We start from the raw sequence: 20,228 nt of genomic DNA, 5'->3' as shown, positions 1-20,228 counted from the left end.
ACCTAAATGATAAAATAAAAAAACAAACAAAATAAACTCTGTTACAAACATGCAAAGTCAAGCAAAACAAACTCCTGCAATAGCCATGTCTATAAACACATATTCAGTTATTTAAGTATGTGGACATAGCCATACATTTATACAAATGAGCATGCATGAAGAACCCCTTCTCCCCACACCAATGTGTACTCTGAGTCTATTGCCTCTCTATCAGGTGGATGGGGAGGTAGGAAAACCATACATTTTAAAGATATATACAGAAGATGGAAGTGTAGATAACCCACAATGTATACATACAACATCAATCAGTCAAGAAGCACTTAGTAAGGATCTACTAAACTGCCAGGTATTGAGATAGGTTCTGGGGATACAAAGACAAACAAGACACTGTTCCTACCCTCAGGGAGCTCATGTTCTATTGAGGAAGTTGACAGGTATACTTGTAGAAACTCATATATGACACACAAAAAACATATAAAAGTAACCTTGGATGGGAAGGATGGGCAGCCAAGCGGAATAAGAAAGGCCTTGCTGTGGAAACTGGCAATTGAGTTGAGATTTCAAGGAAATCAAGGAAAATAAGCAGTCAAGTGAGCATTTCATTGGACATTTCCTAAGCACCAGATGAGAAAAAGCAGATGTGAAGAAAGAGAACATCCCAGTCCAGGGAACAGTCAGTACAAAGGTAAAAGAATGGTTTTCTCCTCTCTTGCCCCTTCATGGATGGGAATGGGGAGAAATCTGAAACAGAGACCATTTAGGAGGCTATTGTAATTGCCCGAGGGAAAGGTGATGAGGGCCTGAATTATGGTGGTGGCTGTAAGAGATCTGTGGGGACAGAAATGATGACAATACATGGCAATGAAATGAATATTTATAAAGAAAGTGAGGCATCACAGATGACACTTGGATGACTATAAGGATAAAGGGCATCTTCACAGTAACAGGGAAGTAAGAATCATGAGTAGGTTTTGGGGAAAAACATAATGAATTCTACTTGAGAAGTCTATAGGACATTCAGTTTCAAATGTCCAACAGACACTTAGTGATATAGGATTGGGATTTAGGAGAGTTTGGGGTTGAACATGCAGACTTGGGAATCATCTTTATAGACATGATAACTACACCCACTGGGAATAATGAGGTCACCAAAGGAGAAAGAAGAGGGAAGAAAGAGAAGAGCACCCAGGATAGAGCCTTGAGGTACATTCAGTCAAGAGAGGTAACAGGGACGATAAGCCAGCAAGAGAATGAAAAGGCACTCTCAAGTAAAAAAAAAAAAATATCAAAGAGCAGAGAATAGTCAACCCTGTCCAACACTTAAGTATCTAGAAGGGTGAAGAGTGAAAAAGGTCATTAGATTTGACAATTAGGCGATCTTTGGTAACTTAGGAGTAATGTGGTTCAAGTTAAACTATGGATGGCTAAGAAAAGCCTGAAAGAAGAGGAAGTGGATATGCTGATAAATTATTTTTTTCAAGGAGTTTGGCTAAGAAATGGGAAAGGGATAGAGGATGAGGGCTCACAGGCCAATAGGCAACAGGCATTTATTTAGCATGACATATGTGCCAAGCAGGGATGGTAGTTCCTAGTGAAGGAATTTTTAGGAACGGGGCACATTCATAGCACATTCATAGGCAGAAGGGAAAGAACCTAGAGATAGGGAGAGATGAAAAATTAGAGAGATAGGATAATAGTGGAGACAATCGGATGAAGAAGGAAGGAGGGAAAAAGAAGTGCCATTTTCTTAGACTGCAATAAAGGAGTATAAGGGCAATGGTGTCAAGGGGTTGTAAGATAGAGGAGAGAAGGCTCTAACAGTGAATAATGAAATTTTCTATTTATTAATTAATTTAAGATGATGTCATTTTATTGGTGAAATATGAGTCCAGGTCTTCAGCAAAAGTAGTAGGAGAAGGGGGATGTATAAGAGCACTGAAAAGAAGGTTTGAAACTGCTTTTATGGGGAGTTGAGACAGCACATGAATTAGGCAGGAATAAAAGGATTGACTTCTTACAGTGAGGGAGCAGTTGAAGTTGTATTATATAAATTTATAATATACTAAGTCATCTACATTTACCAATACATGAGTAGAAAAAAGAGGTAGAAAATGGGGCAGAAAAAATGGAGGTAGAAAATAGAATTGGTGTTTGGTATGAGACTAGCAGTAATATTACAGGTGATAATCTTGAGGATCTGTGTGTTTGTCCTTCGTTGCTGAAGACCATGCCATCAGAGAAATAATGACATGACTTGTACTTCACTTTGTTTTGAGTGAGGGAGGGCTGTGCAGGGCACCAGCCTCACTTCTCCTCCAGAGCCACCTGAATCCAGTGACCAGATATTTGTCAGGAAGACTGGAGATGACCCAAGATGAGGCAACTGGGGTTAAGTGACTTGCCCAAGGTCACACAGCTACTGAGTGTCAAGTGTCTGAGGAGAGATCTGAACTCAAGTCCTCCTGACTCCTGCACTGGTGCTCTATCCATTGCACCACCTAGCTGCCCATTCTAGAGGATATATATTCTCTAGATAGTCTACAGAACAGGACAGAGGGCTGCTGAGTAAGTTAATTAAAGGGTTGAGATTGGGTAGGAAAGTAAGTGAAATCAGAAGAGGCATAACAGCCCAAGATAGTACTGAAGGGGCAGATGAACTGGAGGCCTTGACAAGTGTGATAAATAGATTCTGGAGGGGTGGGACACATAGGGAGAGAATCATATGAAGTTAATTTGGTTTGGGGAGTGCTGCAGGATGTAGGCTGCGGGCAGGTAGTTTGACATCACTGGTGTAATGGATAGAACATGGGACTTGGAATTAGGAACACATGGGTTTTATTCCTACCTCAGATAATAGGTTTTGTAACCTTGGTAAACCACTTAAAATCTCTGATCCTCAGTTTCCTTCATTACAAAATGGGGATAATAATAATATCTACCTCATAGGACTATTGTGAGGATCAAATAGTAACTTGCATATAAAGGCAAGCCTTGAACTGCTATATAATGATATTACTAGCAGTATTAATCTTGGACAGGCTATCACCTGTGGGCATTATATAGCTCAGTTTGGCTTTGCTATTTTTCTCTATCATGAGGAAAAGTTCAATAGGGGCAGTGGGTTTAACAGGAAATGACTTTAACATAACAAATGAAAGGTGTCCAAACAACTTGTGGTGGTTTTGGAGGTCAGTTTTGCTTATCCACTTTTCCCTGTTTCCAAGTTCAAGTAAAGGGAATGAGTCTAAGAGGAAGTGACATGTAAAAAATGAAACATATCAATAAAACTTAATGAAAAAAGTAAAAGAAGTTAAAACATCAGCTTTCCCAACTCTTACTGAATTGTAAATAACAAAAGTAAAAGTACAGTTTACTGAAAGATGAATTCAATTTAAATGCAGTTGTTTTTACAGCATTTCTGGTTTAAAATTTTTTTTCAATATATATTTCTTTATATATATTCCATATAATTATATAGAATCTATTCATTTTGGTGGAACCTAAGATAAACACAATTAAAAATAATCCCACCCTAGCAATCAGATGATTAAAAAAATGTAAAGAAAGGATCTTGGATTATTAATAAAGATACTAAACTTAAGTAGCTCTATTAATCAACTTTAGAGATGTTGCAGTGTGTCAATAATATCCAACACACTAGAAAAAGACAGCTTTATCCAACTCACCTAGAATTAACTCAGAATTAAAAGTCCTGCAGCAGAAATATAACTAAATTGAAAATCTAGTTTACACTTATATTTGTGCTTAAAACCTCTAATAGTTTGAGCAGACTTCTTAACTTCTATAGCTCAAAAACTTCTGTACATGCCCACCATTTCTGTCTTTTTTCCTACCAGTCCCAGAGGATACACTGGTCCTTTTCCTCACTAAAGCTAATTTCTCTCCTTGTATCTTTCCTTGGACCCGTTCTCCTCCCTCCTCTATCAGCAGTTAGCATTACTAATGACTCCTGTTCCCAGCTTTCCCCCTGTAAACCCCTGACCTAACCTTTCCCCATGTCTGTCTGAAATCCTGTTTCCCAGTGTGGGGCTCTAATAAAACTGTTTTCCACAAGGTCTCTAAGGTTTTTCTCAGTCTCCAACCCCCCTAATTGACAGTTCTGCAGCAAGTGACACTACTGACCTTTTACCCTCTCCCTGCCCCTGCCCCATTAGGCTTCTGAGATGCTGCTTGCTCCTGGTTATACTGCTTACTAGCAGTCTGCCCCTTCTTAGTCTTCTCTGTTGGCACACTGTCCCTTAGTCTCTTACTAACGGTGTCCCTCCAGACTCTGTCCTAGGTTCTCTATTTTTAACTTTCTTTTTTCTTGACTTTGGCTACCTCATTCACTCCAATGTCTTTAATTCCAAAGAAATGACATTCAACTCTACACAACCATTCCCCATCTCCACCCTAAGTTTCAGGCTCACATTTTTTTTGTTTGTTTTACAGAAAAGCTAAGTGACTTGTTCAAGATTAGTGAGAGGTAGAACAGGGCTCCAATCTGGTCTCCTGGGTTAGAGGCCAGGGTCCTACCTGCTGTCACTTATTTAAAAAGGGCTATGAGTAGTTGGAGGATTGGTATTCTAAGGACCTTGCCATGGGCTGATTCCATTCTTTCACAGCATTCTCTCTTTCTTTTTGTGCCATTTTTCTGAGGGCTCTGTGGACTGCAGGTGTGCACAGACTTTGGCCTGCTAGGTAGTCTCATGGACAGAAGCAGCCCTGCTGAGTGAAGTTGATTCCCCCAGGCATTGCTGAATTCAGGAATCAACTTCCTGGAGCACAATGGAGAAGTTCAAAGAGTATAGCTAGGTGGGACATACAGATGGCTGGCCTGGATACCCTCCTTGCATGGAGGTTTTGGAGCTCATTAGTCTGTCCTCCAAGCAGAACTCTTTATATTCATAGCATAGAAGTTTGAGTTCTTGTTAGCCCTGTCTCCACCAAGTGAGTATATGATCTGAAGCAAGTATTTTCAACTCTCTGTGCCTCAGTTTCCCCATCTTCTAGTTTTGGCAGGAGATTAGCAGTTGCTCCCCATCAGGGAACCAAAATGTTGAGGTCTGGGGTGCTCTGGACCCAAAATACCAACATACTGGGTCCTGCTCGAATGAATTCGACTCAAGCTTTCTTTCAGTCAAAGAAAAACAGTTTATTAAAGATCTGCCATATTGGGTTGACTCTTAAGAAGCCTTGCCATTTGTGACGCTTGTAATCTGAGCGAGATTGAGTCTGAGCTAGACTGAATCTGGGCCCAGGCTCACATTTCTAAGGGTCTACCTGGATGTCTCATTATCATTTCAAACTCAGTATATCTATCTCCTCCTCTTCACCTACATGGTAACCATGATAACTCAGTCTCTCATAAATTCTAGCCTGGGTTACTGTCATAGCTTCCAAACCTAACAACCCTCTTTCAGTCTTTACCTTCTCCAATACTTATTTCACATGAAAGTCAAAATAATCTTGCTAAAAAATATTTTTTTATCTCTATCTCTCTCTCTCCTCCCCCCATACCTAAAAACCCTCAGTGCCTCTTTATTACCTAGAAGACACAAGGCAAATTCATTAGTCTAGGAATTAAGGTCTTTTATAGTCTAGCTCCAACCTACATTTTCAAGGATTGGTTTTTTTGTTTGTTCACCTTTTTAAACAAAAAGATGCTTGTTTCCCAAGCAACACTGTTCCAGCCATCCCAGCCATTACAGTCCCTATCCTGCACTTCCACATGCCTCCATTTATTTATGCAGGTAGTTCCTGGTGCTTACAAGTACACTTCCCCCTAATTCTTTCTTCCATCAAGGTCTACTTCAGAAACCCTCTACATCATGACATCTTTTCTGAGTGGCCCCCTGAAAGTTAGTTTATACCATTCAAGTTTCTTATAACATTTTTAAAGATTTTTACTTTGCTTTTATCCTAATCTACTATATATGATACTTTTACATATACCTGAATTACTATATGTACTTCTAACTGATGTAAAAACTTCTTAGGAAGAAATTGTAGTTTTGTATCTCTGTACATACACAGTACCAAGCACAATCCTTGGCACGTGGTCAATGTCTAATAAATGGTCAATTGAATCTGTATTTTAAAGTATTAACTTTATTTTATGATCCATTTAAGCACATGATGAATAGGGAATATGGAAGGGAAAGAAGCAATGCAGGTTAATCAAATAAATCTTATATGCCAATATGTTTTGGTAGATAAATGGCAAAATTAACCTAAAATGTATTATCTTCTAACTGCATTCTTTGTAACCAGAAATAACTTTCTAGGACACCAAATGGTATGAATATAAGACTCTAGCTAATTGAGTCCTGTTATTTTCTTAGAAATAACTATTTTAAATGATTTTTTAAACTGTCAAACAAAAAAACAAATGAAGATTATTTTAAAATTTAAAGTGTTATCTAAATGTGGCTAAATATTAATTTTCAGCATGAGGTTTTTTTTGGCAACAAAGAAATATGGTTAAGACAATGTGTCCATGTGGCAGACTGAACATGAGAGAGCTGCATTTTTCTCCCTTCATTTATACAGTCGGCAACTAAGTTATTGCTTTACTTTTCATTTAATTCAATATTGCTTTTTGTTTATAATGCTAGGAATAAAAACTATAAAATGTTTAAGATGTTGTATTTTTTCTGAAAGGTTCAGGAACCTAATCTTTTTGCTCTATTTTACACTATAGTAAACTATTGTTCTTCTGAAATGATTCTCTTGGCAATGATGAAGATAAACATAAGGTATTAAAACTGAAGGAGAGAGAAAGGAAGTCTAGTAAAAACCAATAAAAGCAAGACAAGCATTTGACAGATTACCATGGTTGTGGCTGAACAAAAAATACACAAACAAAAGGGACTTGTCTCAGTATATGACAGATTCCTCTCAAATGACAACTCTGATGAAAAGTCATTAATATCTTGATACATCAGTGCTATATTTCTAATAGAATGAATTTCAGTTCCTAAAAAACTATATCCTTATATTAGTCACATGAAAATTGGAATATTTAATAGTTCATGTTTATTTGATTCTTGAATATCTAATAAGCCCTTTCCTCCTTGCAACTAAAAATTTTTTAGAAACATATGCAAAAAGGTCCATAAGAATTTATTTTTAAAAAAAGAATATCTTCAGTTATTGAATTCAGGAAAATAGCTGTGATTTCCCCTCAAAAGCAGGTAATTAAATATATTTTTTAGTCATATCCAAATGCTTGGTGTTATGCAGACAAATCTTTGACAGTCTGTTGCATTCATATGAATAGTCAATTTTTCCACAATAGAAAGGTAATTTTTTCTGAGTAAAAATATGGATTATTTTCTATTGTATGTAAAATATGATTTAAAAATCATTAAAATTTTTAAATCTTAAAAATGACTTATTTTTCATATTTAAAAATTATTCTATAGACAATAAATTTTGCATTCTTTTCCACAATGATCTGAATTCTCATAATCAAAATTCAGTACAAAAAGTAAGATTACCTCATACCTTTATCAATTTATCAACTAGAGTATTTCAAAAGGTTCAACAATTTGAAAAATTTTACTGGGGCCCTATTGTATGCAGGAATGGCATTTTGGATCTTATTTATGAATTCATTATTGACTCATATCAGATAGGTTGAATGACTTTAATCAATCTGAATCTTGATAGATGGATGGATCAATTTCTAATCACATGACCATCAAGATGGAGGACTAGACATATTCTTTTTTAACCATGACCTCTCAAAGCTCTCCAAAACAGAAATTATGTGACAAAGATAAAGCAATTTCAACTATCTCCATGGTGTAGGGCACCAAAAACCCAAAAAGACTTAAAAATTGAAAACAAAAAACCCCTATGAACTATTACTTGCCTTGAGCTTAACTCAGCACCCCCTACCCCAACACTTGCTGGGTTACCTGCAGCAAGGCTGTGCCAGTTGATCCAACTTATAGCCTTGCAACAAAACCCAACCCTACATTCCAGTGTCTATAGAAAGAGATAACTTTTTTTAGTGCCTTGGATATCTGGGTTCCAGGCTACAGAAGTTTGCTGGGGGCCTCAGAAGCCAGTGCCACTGCAGCATTCTATTCAACAAAAGATCTCTCTATGACATTGGAGGAAGAGAAGAAATGGGATAAAAAATGTCTGCTCAACCCCACAAGCCAACTCCAGACCCCTTCCTCCCAAAGCCAGAGAGATCCAAACTACAAAAAAGCAATGCCAGCTGCAGTAGCACCACCTATGGAAATGCTCTGTACTGCTGGGGAAGAGAACTGAAGAACAGGGAGAATGGGACAAGGCAGAGTGTATGTGGGTGGGGGGGATATAGTACTCCTCTAAGCCTGAGGGAACAGGTTTAGCATTCAGCTAAGGCCATTTCTGTCTCCCCAAAAGTGAACTGGAATAGAGACCTAGACTGGTGAACTGAGAAGGTGGAAGGAGACTGAGATGTTTTGAGATCCATCTCCCATGGAAACCACTATAAGAGTGGAGGGAGTCTGAAAATGAGTAACAGAAAAATAAGGATAAAAGAGACTGAAATTATCAAAGATTTCAGTAGAAAGAAAACTCAAAGACTTGATCATAAGGACCTAAATCAATAGAGAAAACATTAACAGCAGAAAGAAATCTGACCTAGTAATATGATCTAATAGTAATACAATTATAATATATATACTATATATAGCAGTATAATTATAATAATGATCTAATAGTAACAGAAATATGATCTAGTAAATAAGTTTATGAACAAATACTACAGAAAAAGGAAAATTGCTCAACACTGGATAAAAGAGAACCCTGTGGAGTATGAGGAGAACAAAGAACACAACAAGCTGTTTCAGAGTGGAATAAAAGAGAAATAAGAATGATGAAAGCAGAATTAATGGTCTATACAGTAGTGTAATGTTAATGGTAGCTAGGAAGAAGAATTAAAGATCTTCCCCACCCATTAATAGGCCTTAATACCTTTTGTTAATTTCTATTAAGGAACTGGGTCAGAGGGTTGTGCCCTCCAGCTTTGAAACATGTATATATACTCTGAGGTGAGGTTTTACTTTGGGGCTTATTTTCTGGAAGAAAGTTTGTGTGCTAGATGAGACTCTGGGTAGCTGCTAAGGAGTCCCCCAGATTTGAAAACCCAGATGTTGGTGCTTCTCCCTCTACGGTTGGATCTGTCTATTGATCTGTGATGTATGTATTGCTTATGGTCAGACAGTTGGAAGCCCTGTCAGTCTTTATTTCTCTGCTTGTATTTTCTTTGTTGGTATATATGTTTGATTACAGCGATTGTTGACCCCTCAAAAGTTGCTTTCCTTTCAGAAAAGCAGATCTAAGAACCAGTACAGCAGGCTCTCCTGTGTATGCCAGATTACTGCTACAAGTAGAAATAATTAGTAAAATAGAAAAACTTGGATTTGTCTTGCCAAGTCTCAACAAAGAAACAAAGGAGAGGACAACTGATTAGGAATGCAAAAACACAGAAGTGAAAGGCAATCTTGAGAAAGAAAAGCAATAAGCAATAACTTTAAAAGAAAGTATGGTTTGAATTCAAGCAAAATATAATGATCTTGTAGACAGAATATGCAGAGACAGACTAATGATTCTAGATCTCTAGAAGAACAAAAGTCAAAAACCTAAACAATGTAATTCAAAAAATAATACAAGAAAACTGTAAGAAAACTTCAGAGTACAGAAAAGGAAATATCAATTAAAAATGTGTGTCTGGGTATTTCTAGGGAAAAAAAATACTCATAGCTGAAAACTCTGAAACACAGTGGTTAAATGTAACAATTCAATCTAGAAATATCTGTTTGGTAGCTATGTAGAGGAGTGAGAAGAAAAAGACTAAAAAACAGATGACAAATTAGGATGCCACTCCAATAGCCTAGGAGAGAAATGATAAGTGCCTATACTAAGCTGTGAGTAGAGAAAAAGGGCAGAAGAGAGAGATAATTGTTGAGGTAGAATCAAAGACTTGACAACTGATCAAAAGAGATAATACCTAACAAATGCTGTGATTCTTTTAATTACTTAAAATGAATTGGCAGTCGTTTTGGTATTATATAGGAACAGCCTTAATGTTTATAGTTAACTTTGCATTATTTTATATTAGAATCTACCACCTTTGATGATGATTCAAATACCGATTTCTGAACATGTGAACTGCAGATCCCCTGCTTTAATTTCCATGCTTGCCCAAAGAGCTGCACTGCTGTCTCATTCTACTGTATCTTGATTTTCTATGATGATTTCCTTACAATTTACTCAGTGGAATGACCATGTGGGAATCAAAACTATTTCCTATACTATTTCCTTGACTACCATACTTCTGAGTCTAGAGTATTTATATCTAATGAATATGCTCCTTGCTAAGTAAAATCTGGAAACAGAGTCAGATTCTACACTGTTTTAATGACCTAAATTTGAAATCTATCATCAGAATCAAGAGTGATAATTTAGGGTCAGAATGCTAAAGTAGGATACCAAATATTCCTAAAATAAAAGGAGACTGAGAAAATTTTAGAGAAAACTGAAGGAAATTAAAACCATTTCCATAATGAAAAATTAATGCATGTAGAAATTTTTTAAAATCAAATATAATTTTGTTTTTAATATATTAGAGGGAAAGTGGCTGCTAGCTTTAAAATTTTATCACAGAACTTTTATCTGCTGCCAACACAGAAGTTCATTCCAGTGGTATTTGAAAGCTGTCTTCCTTGGCAAATCAGTAAGCTCTTTCTATACCAACAGGAATTTTTGGTATTATTTGCTTCTTATCAACATTTGAAGCCTTTTCAGCAACTAGGTGGCGCAGTGGATAGAGTGCTGGGCCTGGAGTCAGGAAGACTCCTCTTCTTGAGATCAAATCTGGCCTCAGACACTTACCAGCTGTGTGGCCCTGGGCAAATCACTTTGCCCTGTTTGCCTCAGTTTCCTCATCTATAAAACGAACTGGAGAAGGAAATGAAAAACCAGTTCAATATCTGCCAAGAAAACCTCAAGTGGGGTCACAAGGATTTGGACATGACAGAAAAATGACTGAACTTCTTCATTAACATAGATAATAAAAAGTGATATCTCATTTTGAAAACTATTACAAAGTGGCCGTGATTTCAATACAGATGGGAGGAAAGAGTAAAAAAAAAGGTTAAAGTAATCTTACATGGGTGAACAAAACTTCATTTTTTATTTCTTCAAAATTTTCGTTAGGAGTCCAAGCTTCAGCAAATTTCAGGAAATCCCACTTTTCTTTGTCACCTTCTTCTGCCTCTAGCTTCTCTTTCCTACCATTCAATGTGCTACCAGTAACGATGGCCTGCAGGATTGAGAAACAGGTGAGTTTTTCAGTTTCACATCTAATTTTAGCTGTGAAAATTAATGAAACCTTAACTTTATCTTACACTTAAATCAGACACTGTAGACCATGAAAGATTTTTTTTGTGCTTTAATGTTAGTAACATGATCTGTATTACTTTTCAAAATAATTAAAATACCTACTCAATGATTCTTATATATGACAGATAAAAGTCTTAGAGAACAACACCAAGATTTTTTTTAAGTTTTTTAAAAAAATTTTTTATGAAAAGAAAAATTCTCATGCTATTTTGTTTGGAGTCTAACAATATTCTGTTTTGGGTCTTTCTGAGTGTCTGTACCCTTACCTTCAACAATCTATAAATTCATCAGTATAGACACTTTTTCCAGAAAGGAGTTCAGAACACCTCTAGATCTAGTGGGCCTTCTTGAGTTGTGTCCAAAACCATCCAAAATGTTAGAGACTGCATTCTAGAGATGAGCTTCTTCCCATTTAATTAGGCTGAGCTATGGCCAATAAATATGTACAGACTAACACTTAAAGCTTTTCTAGCCTAGGAAGACCTATCATCTCCGAGCCAAGATGAAAGAGACCATCAGAAGAGGATTCTAGTGGATGATCTATAAATTTGAAAAACTGCCATAACTGATTTCTTCAAGGTTACCAGAAAACTCTACTACTAAATCCAATACCTTTTTCTCTACTGTAATTCTACTTGACCTCTGTGCAGCTTTTCACACTGCTGACCAAGTTTTGTCCTTATGGACACTTTTTCTTTGGCTTATATAGAACTCTCCTGGATATGCCAAATAAGGAATTGATTACATTTTCCCTAAAACTTGTTCCTCTTCCAAACTTTCCTATTTCTATTGAGGCTAAAAATTTCTAGTCACCCAGGGTTTTCTCTCTCCTTCAACTCCCAAAACCAAGCAGTTGCCAAGATGAGTCTTACCTACCTAACATCTGCCTCAATTGTTCCCTTCTCTCTATTTCCAAAGCTCTTATCTTTGTTCAAGCGTTCATATTCTTTTGCTTGGACCACTTCAAGAGCTTCCTAATTGTTTTACATACCTGCGTTTCTCTTCTTTCAATCCATCCTCCATATTTCCAAATTGTTATTCCAAAAACACAGATTTGATTACATCATCTCCTTACAAAAAAATTTCTAGATCCCCTATAGTTATTGCTATTTTCTTTTTTAAATTATCATGTATATACTTATCTACTTACATTTTCCACCTACCCTGGATATATCTAATTTGTACATAGTTATCCATATGTCGTCTCATTAGAATGTGAGCTTTTTGAGAACAGGGACCATATTTTTGCCTTTCTTTGCCCAGGAAAGGAAAGGAGTAAGTATTTCTAGAGTGCCTACCATGTACTAGGCACTGTTCTGAGCACTTTACAAATATTATCTCATCTGATCCTCACAACAACCCTGAAAAATGTGGGTGCTATTACTACCTTCCCACCAGTGAGGATCTGAGGACAGATTTGAGTTCAGGTTCTTCCAACTCCAGGCCCACTGCCCTATCTATTCAATTACCTAGCTGCCTAGCACAGTGCCTGGCACATATTAAAAGCTTAATAAATGTTTGTTGACTGACACCCATGTATGTTAATATCAAGGACCTCTGACTTTGCTGGTTTAGGAACTCCTTCCACAAATGCAAAATTTCTTGAAGTTCAGAAAAGTTTGGTGGTTTATCCCTAGTCATCCAGCAAGTGTAGGAACCACGTCATGAACCTAGGTATTCCTGACTCCAAATCGGGAACCATATCCACCAGGCCATGCTGACTCCTAATATTCAGATATTAAGAGATTAACAAATGTATGCTAGATTAGATTGGATTGAATTGGATTAGAGGAAGAAGCATTAGGCTAGCTAAAATAGGATGATTCCCTTCCTCCAATTCAAGAACAGGGCATAAGGCTACTGGCATACATGCTGATCTTCTTTGTCCCAAAAGAGAAGCAGAGCCAAAGAAACAAGAATCTTCCCAAAGGAGAGTAAACTAAGGGTAGAACATAGTCCCTTTAGAAGTCTCCACTGTGGTATTAAAAGAATTTCAGTGGAGAGCAGGTGTAGAGAAATTTTCATGTCACGATTTCACTACAGGTTATCACTATTATGCTAATTAGCATCACAGGAATTTAGAGTGTGGTATACCTTCAGAGATAATTTTCTAACTCCATACCCTTGTTACTATCATCTTGGTTTGGTTAAGTCTCTTCGGGAGGTCAACTACTAAAACTGAAAGTCTCATATTCATGAAGGATACTATTTGTAACAAAGTTGGTAACTTAGATGGTTTACCTTGCGGTTCAATATCCCCCACATCAAAGTGTCCAGTGTTCCATTAGCAATAAGATAGTGGATATTTACAGAACTGCATTGTCCAATTCGGTGAGCACGGTCTTCTGCTTGCTTTATGTGTCCTGGATCCCAATATAACTCAGCAAATATGACATGAGTTGCTGCAGTGAAAGTTAAACCCTAAGCCATAAAAGCAAAAGAAATGGTGATTTATTATAGCTGAGATACCAGCAAATTATTAAAGAATGGCAAAAAATATTTGGAAGAAAATCAACATTTCTTAGTACCCCCCCAAAAAAACATAGCATAAATTTTCAAATGATACTGTTTGAATAAGAGGTTTATAGATTAAAATTTTGACTTTCATTTTAAGCATCATATACAAAATCAATTTTAAACATTGCACAGAATATTCAAAATAAATGACAAGGTTTCAGAGACTTCACAAAATCTTACAGGTACTTTACTAAGAATCCCTTCCTGTCTGAATACCTCCAGTGAGGAGTAATTCAGATCCTTTCAAGGCAACCAATTCTACTTTGAGATAACTTCTCTACACTCTCCACATCCAGTGCTTCTAATTCTGTCCTCTAGGGCCAAGTTTGGTCAATCAAACCTCTTCCACAGAAAAGCCCTTCAAAACCGTTGAAGATAGCTTTCATGACATATCTCCCTCCTGTTACCCCCAAGTCTTTTCCTCTGTAGACTACACATTCCTACGTTCTTTAACCAATCCTTGTTTGGCATGATATCAAAGCCCTGTACTACCCTGGTTATCTTTCTTTTGATATTTTCAACTCACCAATGTCCTTCCTAAAATAATGGTATTCTGAATGGAGCAAGATATATCTCTAGATTGCCAATGCTAGAGTTTTAAAGGACTATTATTCCCACAGTCTGACGTATAAACCCTATCTTAACACAGCCTGGCATCATATATTAGTTTCTTTGGCTGCTACTGTCAACTGATGCTGAGTTTCGAGTTCACAAAAACTAACAGATTTATCTAGCCATGCCTCTTGTACATGTAAAACTGGATTCTGTTTTTGTTTTTTAACCCAAGTATGAGATTTTGCATTTATCTTCATTAAATTTCACTTTGTTAGATTTGGCTCACAGTTCCAGCCCAACTAGATCTGCTTAGATTTTGAGTCTGCAATCTGTCACAGGAGTGATCCCTCTCAACTTGATATTGTTTGCAAATTTATCTGGCTGGTCAAAATGCTTAACCATTACTTGATCTGGGCAAGTGGAAAAGTGATTAGAACACAAAAATTATCTAATAAAAAAGGCTAAAATTTCTTATCAAGACATAATGGCATTACACACAAATCTATAAAGAACACGCTTGCAGGTATAAAAATAACATATCTATATCTATTTATCTATCTACCTACCTACCTATCCATTCCAGACTTCTGATTTCACTGGAGCGGGAAGCTCATGGTGAGAAATTGCCTACACTAATGAAGATTGACAGTTTTTCTGCAATGTATAATCTTAGAGAGTTGCCTGAAGCACTGAGAAGTTAAATGTGCCCAAGTTCATAAATGTGCCCAGTAGGGATCAGAAGGAAGTACTGAACCTGTCTGCTCTATCATGCTGCCTACCATCTATATATTTCCTTTTTGAATATAATGGGGCTTTGCTTCATGCCCTGATTACCTATGGTGTAGGCATCCATGTGAGAGATGCCATTCTGACTTAGTCTATCATGTGGCTGTGGGCAGCCTCTTTTCTGCTTGCTGCATGGCTAGAATGGTCTGTGTCTTTAAATCTGCCCAAGTGAGGCACAGTTTGCTCTCTTGCAAGTGGTATCCAGGGGTGAGGGTCTTATTCAGACACAGTGGGGGTGTCAAACAGTAACATAGGAGGAAGGGCCTCCTTAACCTCCTAACAGACAAGATGGTCCTGAGAAATGAGATCAGGGCTTTGGTCTCTTTTGTTTGTCCTTTTCAGTTCTAGGTACAGAGCAAACCCTGGAGGTTGGGCTTTGAGAAGCCTGGAGTCTAGATATGCCAGGTCAAATGTTACAACCAGCTTAGCAGGGAAGCCCTGAGAAGCCAGGGTACCAAGAGGCAAGCCCCCAGGGGCTTTGGATGATAACTTTAGCTATACAGGAACTGAGATGAACTGTGAACCAAATCTTTCTGTGAACCAAACCACATGTACAAAAATATTTATAGCAGCTCTTTTTGTGGTGGCTAAGAACTGGAAATTGGGGGAACGTCCATCAATTGGGGAATGGTTGAACAAGTTGTAATGTCATGGAATACTATTGCGCTATAAGAAATGATGAGCAGGTAAGACTTCAGAAAAGAAAGACTTTGGAAAGACTTCAGTGAACTGATGCTGAGTGAAGTGAGCAGAATCAGGAGAACACTGTACACAAGAACAGCCACAACATGTGATGACTAACTTCAACAGACATCTCTTCTTAGCAATAAAAGATTCTAACACACCTCTAAAAGGCTCATGATGGAAAATGCTAGAGAAAGAACTATGGAGTCTAAATGCAGATCGAGGAATGCTCTTTGCTTGCTCTCTTTTTTTGTTTATTTCTTTTTTCTCATGGTTTGTCTCATTGGCTCTAATTCTTCTTAACAACATGGTTAATGTGAAATAGGTTCAATTTGAACATATATGTGGAGCCTACATGAATTTACACGCTACCTTGGGGTGGAGGGAGGGGAAAGATGGGGAGAAAATATGGAACTCAAAATCCTATGAAAGTGAATGTTGAAAACTAAAAATACATAAATTTTTTTTATTTATTTAACTTTTAACATTTATTTTCACAGAATTTTGGGCTCCAAATTTTCTCCCCCCTTGTCCCCTCCCCCCACCCCAAAACACCGAGCATTCCAATTGCCCCCATCACCAATCTGCTCTCTCCTCCATCATTTCTCTCTGCCCTTGTCTCCATCCTCTCCTCTGTCCTGTTGGGCCAAATAACTTTCTATACCCCTTTACCTGTATTTCTTATTTCCTAGCGGCAAGAACAGTACTTGACAGTTGTTCCTAACACTTTGAGTTCCAACTTCTTTTCCTCCCTCCCTCCCCACCCCTTCCCTTTGGAAGGCAAGCAATTCAATATAGGCCAAATCTGTGTAGTTTTGCAAATGACTTCCATAATAGTCGTGTTGTATAAGAAACTATATTTCCCTCCATCCTATCCTGCCCCCAATTACTTCTACTCTCTTTTGATCCTGTCCCTCCCCGTGAGTGTCGACCTCAAATTGCACCCTCCTCCCCATGCCCTCCCTTCCATTGTCCCCCTCCACCCTATTTATCCCCTTATCCCCCGCTTTCCTGTACTGTAAGATAGGTTTTCATACCAAAATGAGTGTGCATTTTATTCCTTCCTTTAGTGGAATGTGATGAGAGTAAACTTCATGTTTTTCTCTCACCTCCCCTCTTTTTCCCCAAACTAAAAAAGTCTTTTGCTTGCCTCTTTTATGAGAGATAATTTGCCCCATTCCATTTCTCCCTTTCTCCTCCCATATATTTCTCTCTCATTGCTTGATTTCATTTTTTTTTTTTAAGATATGATCCCATCCTATTCAATTCACTCTGTGCACTCTGTCTCTATGTGTGTGTGCATGTGCATGTGTGTGTGTGTGTAATCCCACCCAGTACCCAGATAGTGAATAGTTTCAAGAGTTACAAATATTGTCTTTCCATGTAGGAATGTAAACAGTTCAACTTTTATAAGTCCCTTATGACTTCCCTTTGCTGTTTACCTTTTTATGCTTCTCTTCATTCTTGTGTCTGAAAGTCAAATTTTCTTTTTAGCTCTGGTCTTTTCATCAAGAATGCTTCAAAGTCCTCTATTTCATTGAAAGACCAATTGTTCCCCTGAAGTATTATACTCAGTTTTGCTGGGTAGGTGATTCTTGGTTTTAGTCCTAGTTACTTTGCCTTCTGGAATATCCTATTCCATGCCCTTTGATCCCTTAATATAGAAGCTGCTAGATCTTGTGTTATCCTGATTGTATTTCCACAATACTTGAATTGTTTCTTTCTAGCTGCTTGCATTATTTTCTCCTTGACCTGGGAACTCTGGAATTTGGCCACAATATTCCTAGGAGTTTCTCTTTTTGGATCTTTTTCAGGTGGTGATCGGTGGATTCTTTCAATATTTATTTTGCCCTCTGGTTCTAGAATATTAGGGCAGTTTTCCTTGATAATTTCATGAAAGATGATGTCTAGGCTCTTTTTTTGATCATGGCTTTCAGGTAGGCCCATAATTTTTAAATTGTCTCTCCTGGATCTATTTTCCAGGTCAGTTGTTTTTCCAATGAGATATTTCACATTATCTTCCATTTTTTCATTCTTTTGGTTTTGTTTTGTGATTTCTTGGTTTCTCATAAAGTCATTAGCCTCCATCTGTTCCATTCTAATTTTGAAAGAACTATTTTCTTCAGTGAGTTTTTGAATCTCCTTTTCCATTTGGCTAATTCTGCTTTTGAAAGCATTCTTCTCCTCATTGGCTTCTTGAACCTCCTTTGCCAATTGAATTAGCCTATTTTTCAGGGTGTTATTTTCTTCAGCATTTTTTTGGGTCTCCTTTAGCAGGGTGCTGATCTGCTGATCATACTTTGCTTGCATGTCTTTCATTGCTCTTCCCAGCTTTTCCTCCATCTCTCTAATATAATTTTCAAAATTTTCTGAGCTCTTTTTGAACTTTTCCATGGTCTGAGCCCGTTGAGTGGACTGGGATGTGGGAGCCCTGACTTTCGTGTCTTTCCCTGATGGTGAGCACCGCTCTTCCTCATCAGAAAGGAGGGGAGGAGAAACCTGTTCACCAAGAAAGTAACCCTCTATAGTCTTGGTTTTTTTCCCTTTTCTGGGCATTTTCCCAGCCAGTGACTTGAGCTCTGAATATTCTCCTCACACCCACCTCGCCTCCTGATCCTCCCAGCCAGCTCTTGGGGTCTGAGACTCAAATGCTGCTTCCCAGCCTCAGGGCTTTGGGTGGGGGCAGGGCTGCTATTCAGTGTGAGATCAAGTTCAGCTGCCTGGGTCGGGGCAGGGCTACTTCACAGGCTCAGTTCCCTCAGGGGGTTTATGCAGAGACCTTCAACAATGGATCCGGGCTCCTGCCTGCTTGGGGAGCCCTGGTCTGCTCCCACCTCCGTTGGTGCCTCCCAAGGGGGCCTGAGTCATGGGGGCTCCCCACTTCCCTCTCGACCCGCCGAAGAGACCCTCTCACTGACCCTTGCCACCTGTGGGTGGAGGGACCCGCGTGGCCGCTGGAGATCCCGTCCCTGAAGCCCGCTCAGATCTGCTCCTCTTGGTGCCGCGGCCGCGGCAGGGCTGTGCTCGGCTCCCAGTCCATGGAGCAAAGGACCTTTTGTGAGAGGTTTGCAGGTCCCTCTGGAACAGAAACCTCCTTTGCTCCACTGTTCTGTGGCCTCTGCTGCTCCAGAATTCGCCGTGAGTTTCTTTTTACAGATGTTCTATGGGTTGTGGGTTTGGAGCTATGTGTATGTGCGTCTTTCTACTCCGCCATCGTGGCTCCGCCCCCCAAAATAAATAAATTTTTAAGAAATGATGAAGAGGATAGTTTCAGAGAAACCCAGGGTGACTTGTGTGAAGTGAACAGAATCAGAACAACATACAAAAGGACAACACTGAAAAGGCAAACAACTTTGAAAAACTTTAGAATTCTGATCAGCATAGTCACCATCCACAATTCCCTAAGACTAATGATGAAACAGGCTACCCCACCTCCTGATGAAAGGTGAAAGTTTCAGAGTGAAGAATGAGACTTTATGTGGGAGGGAAAGATGGTAGATCTTTAAAATTGAATTTTAAAAAGTAAAGAAAAAAAGAACACATTTGACAGATTTAATATTTTTTCATAAATATCCGTGGTCAACCCTGTTCTTACATTATTTGGTGTTTCTTTTTTGCAGCATGAGGACTCAATAGAAACCACAAAGGAAAGAAAGAAGGGCCTTTTTTAGTAAAAAGATTAAATTGATTTTGTATCTTTTCTTATTAATCTTAGTTACAATTAATTGATTTTGTCTTATAACAGCTTAAGTCATGGTTCCCTGTCTATGAACTTAGTTCAGAATTCAACTGGCCTGTAAGGTATTAAGTTTAGAAATCCAGTTCTCTCACTAATCACTGTTCTATTCTTGCCCCAAGGAATTTTGCTGACCCAGGGGAAAGTGGCTTGCTATAAATGGAAGTCTGGTCTAATATCTTTACACCACCATGTATCCTTCAAAGATGTCTGGTTTGCTACCCAAAGAAGTCTCGGCAACTATCTTGTAGGAGGCCTAAAAAAAATCAAATCTTAGTCACAGGAAGGAGAGAAGGAAGGGGATTGTTGCTAGCCCCATTCCCAACTTCCAACCAATCATCTTGTTCCCCACGCTTCAGCTACGTAACCAATAATGTTGCCCTCAACCCCAACATGTCACCTACTTTGTCTGTATGTCCAAAAACCTATAAAAGGGGAACTATCATTTTGCTGGAGGTCTTTGCTGAAAACTGAGGTTTTCACTGACTCTCTGATTCTCAGGATTCATGCCCTGTGAATAAAATATTATCTTGCTTGGAAAAAA

The 20,228-nt window shown here is 38.2% G+C and overlaps 1 protein-coding gene and 1 long non-coding RNA gene across 6 annotated transcripts in view; one reads left to right on the top strand and one right to left on the bottom strand.

The window, feature by feature from the left end:
• The window catches only part of ZRANB3 (zinc finger RANBP2-type containing 3), a 199,083-nt gene that overhangs the window by 40,642 nt on the left and 138,213 nt on the right, over positions 1-20,228 (bottom strand). For all 5 annotated transcript variants that reach the window (XM_072613230.1, XM_072613233.1, XM_072613229.1 and 2 more), the window contains 2 exons: positions 13,648-13,827; positions 11,174-11,326 (listed from right to left, as the gene is read on the bottom strand). In XM_072613230.1, coding sequence (XP_072469331.1) covers positions 11,174-11,326; positions 13,648-13,827 — 333 coding nt within the window. The remainder of the gene's footprint in view (positions 1-11,173; positions 11,327-13,647; positions 13,828-20,228) is intronic.
• The window catches only part of LOC140506251 (uncharacterized), an 85,759-nt gene that overhangs the window by 30,016 nt on the left and 35,515 nt on the right, over positions 1-20,228 (top strand). The gene's annotated exons all lie outside the window — the stretch shown is intronic.

Source organism: Notamacropus eugenii, chromosome 5, assembly GCF_028372415.1.
Source record: "Notamacropus eugenii isolate mMacEug1 chromosome 5, mMacEug1.pri_v2, whole genome shotgun sequence".
Lineage (NCBI taxonomy): Eukaryota > Metazoa > Chordata > Mammalia > Diprotodontia > Macropodidae > Notamacropus > Notamacropus eugenii.
Note: the sequence above shows the minus strand (reverse complement) of the source record. Positions and strands in the feature narration are given on the sequence as shown.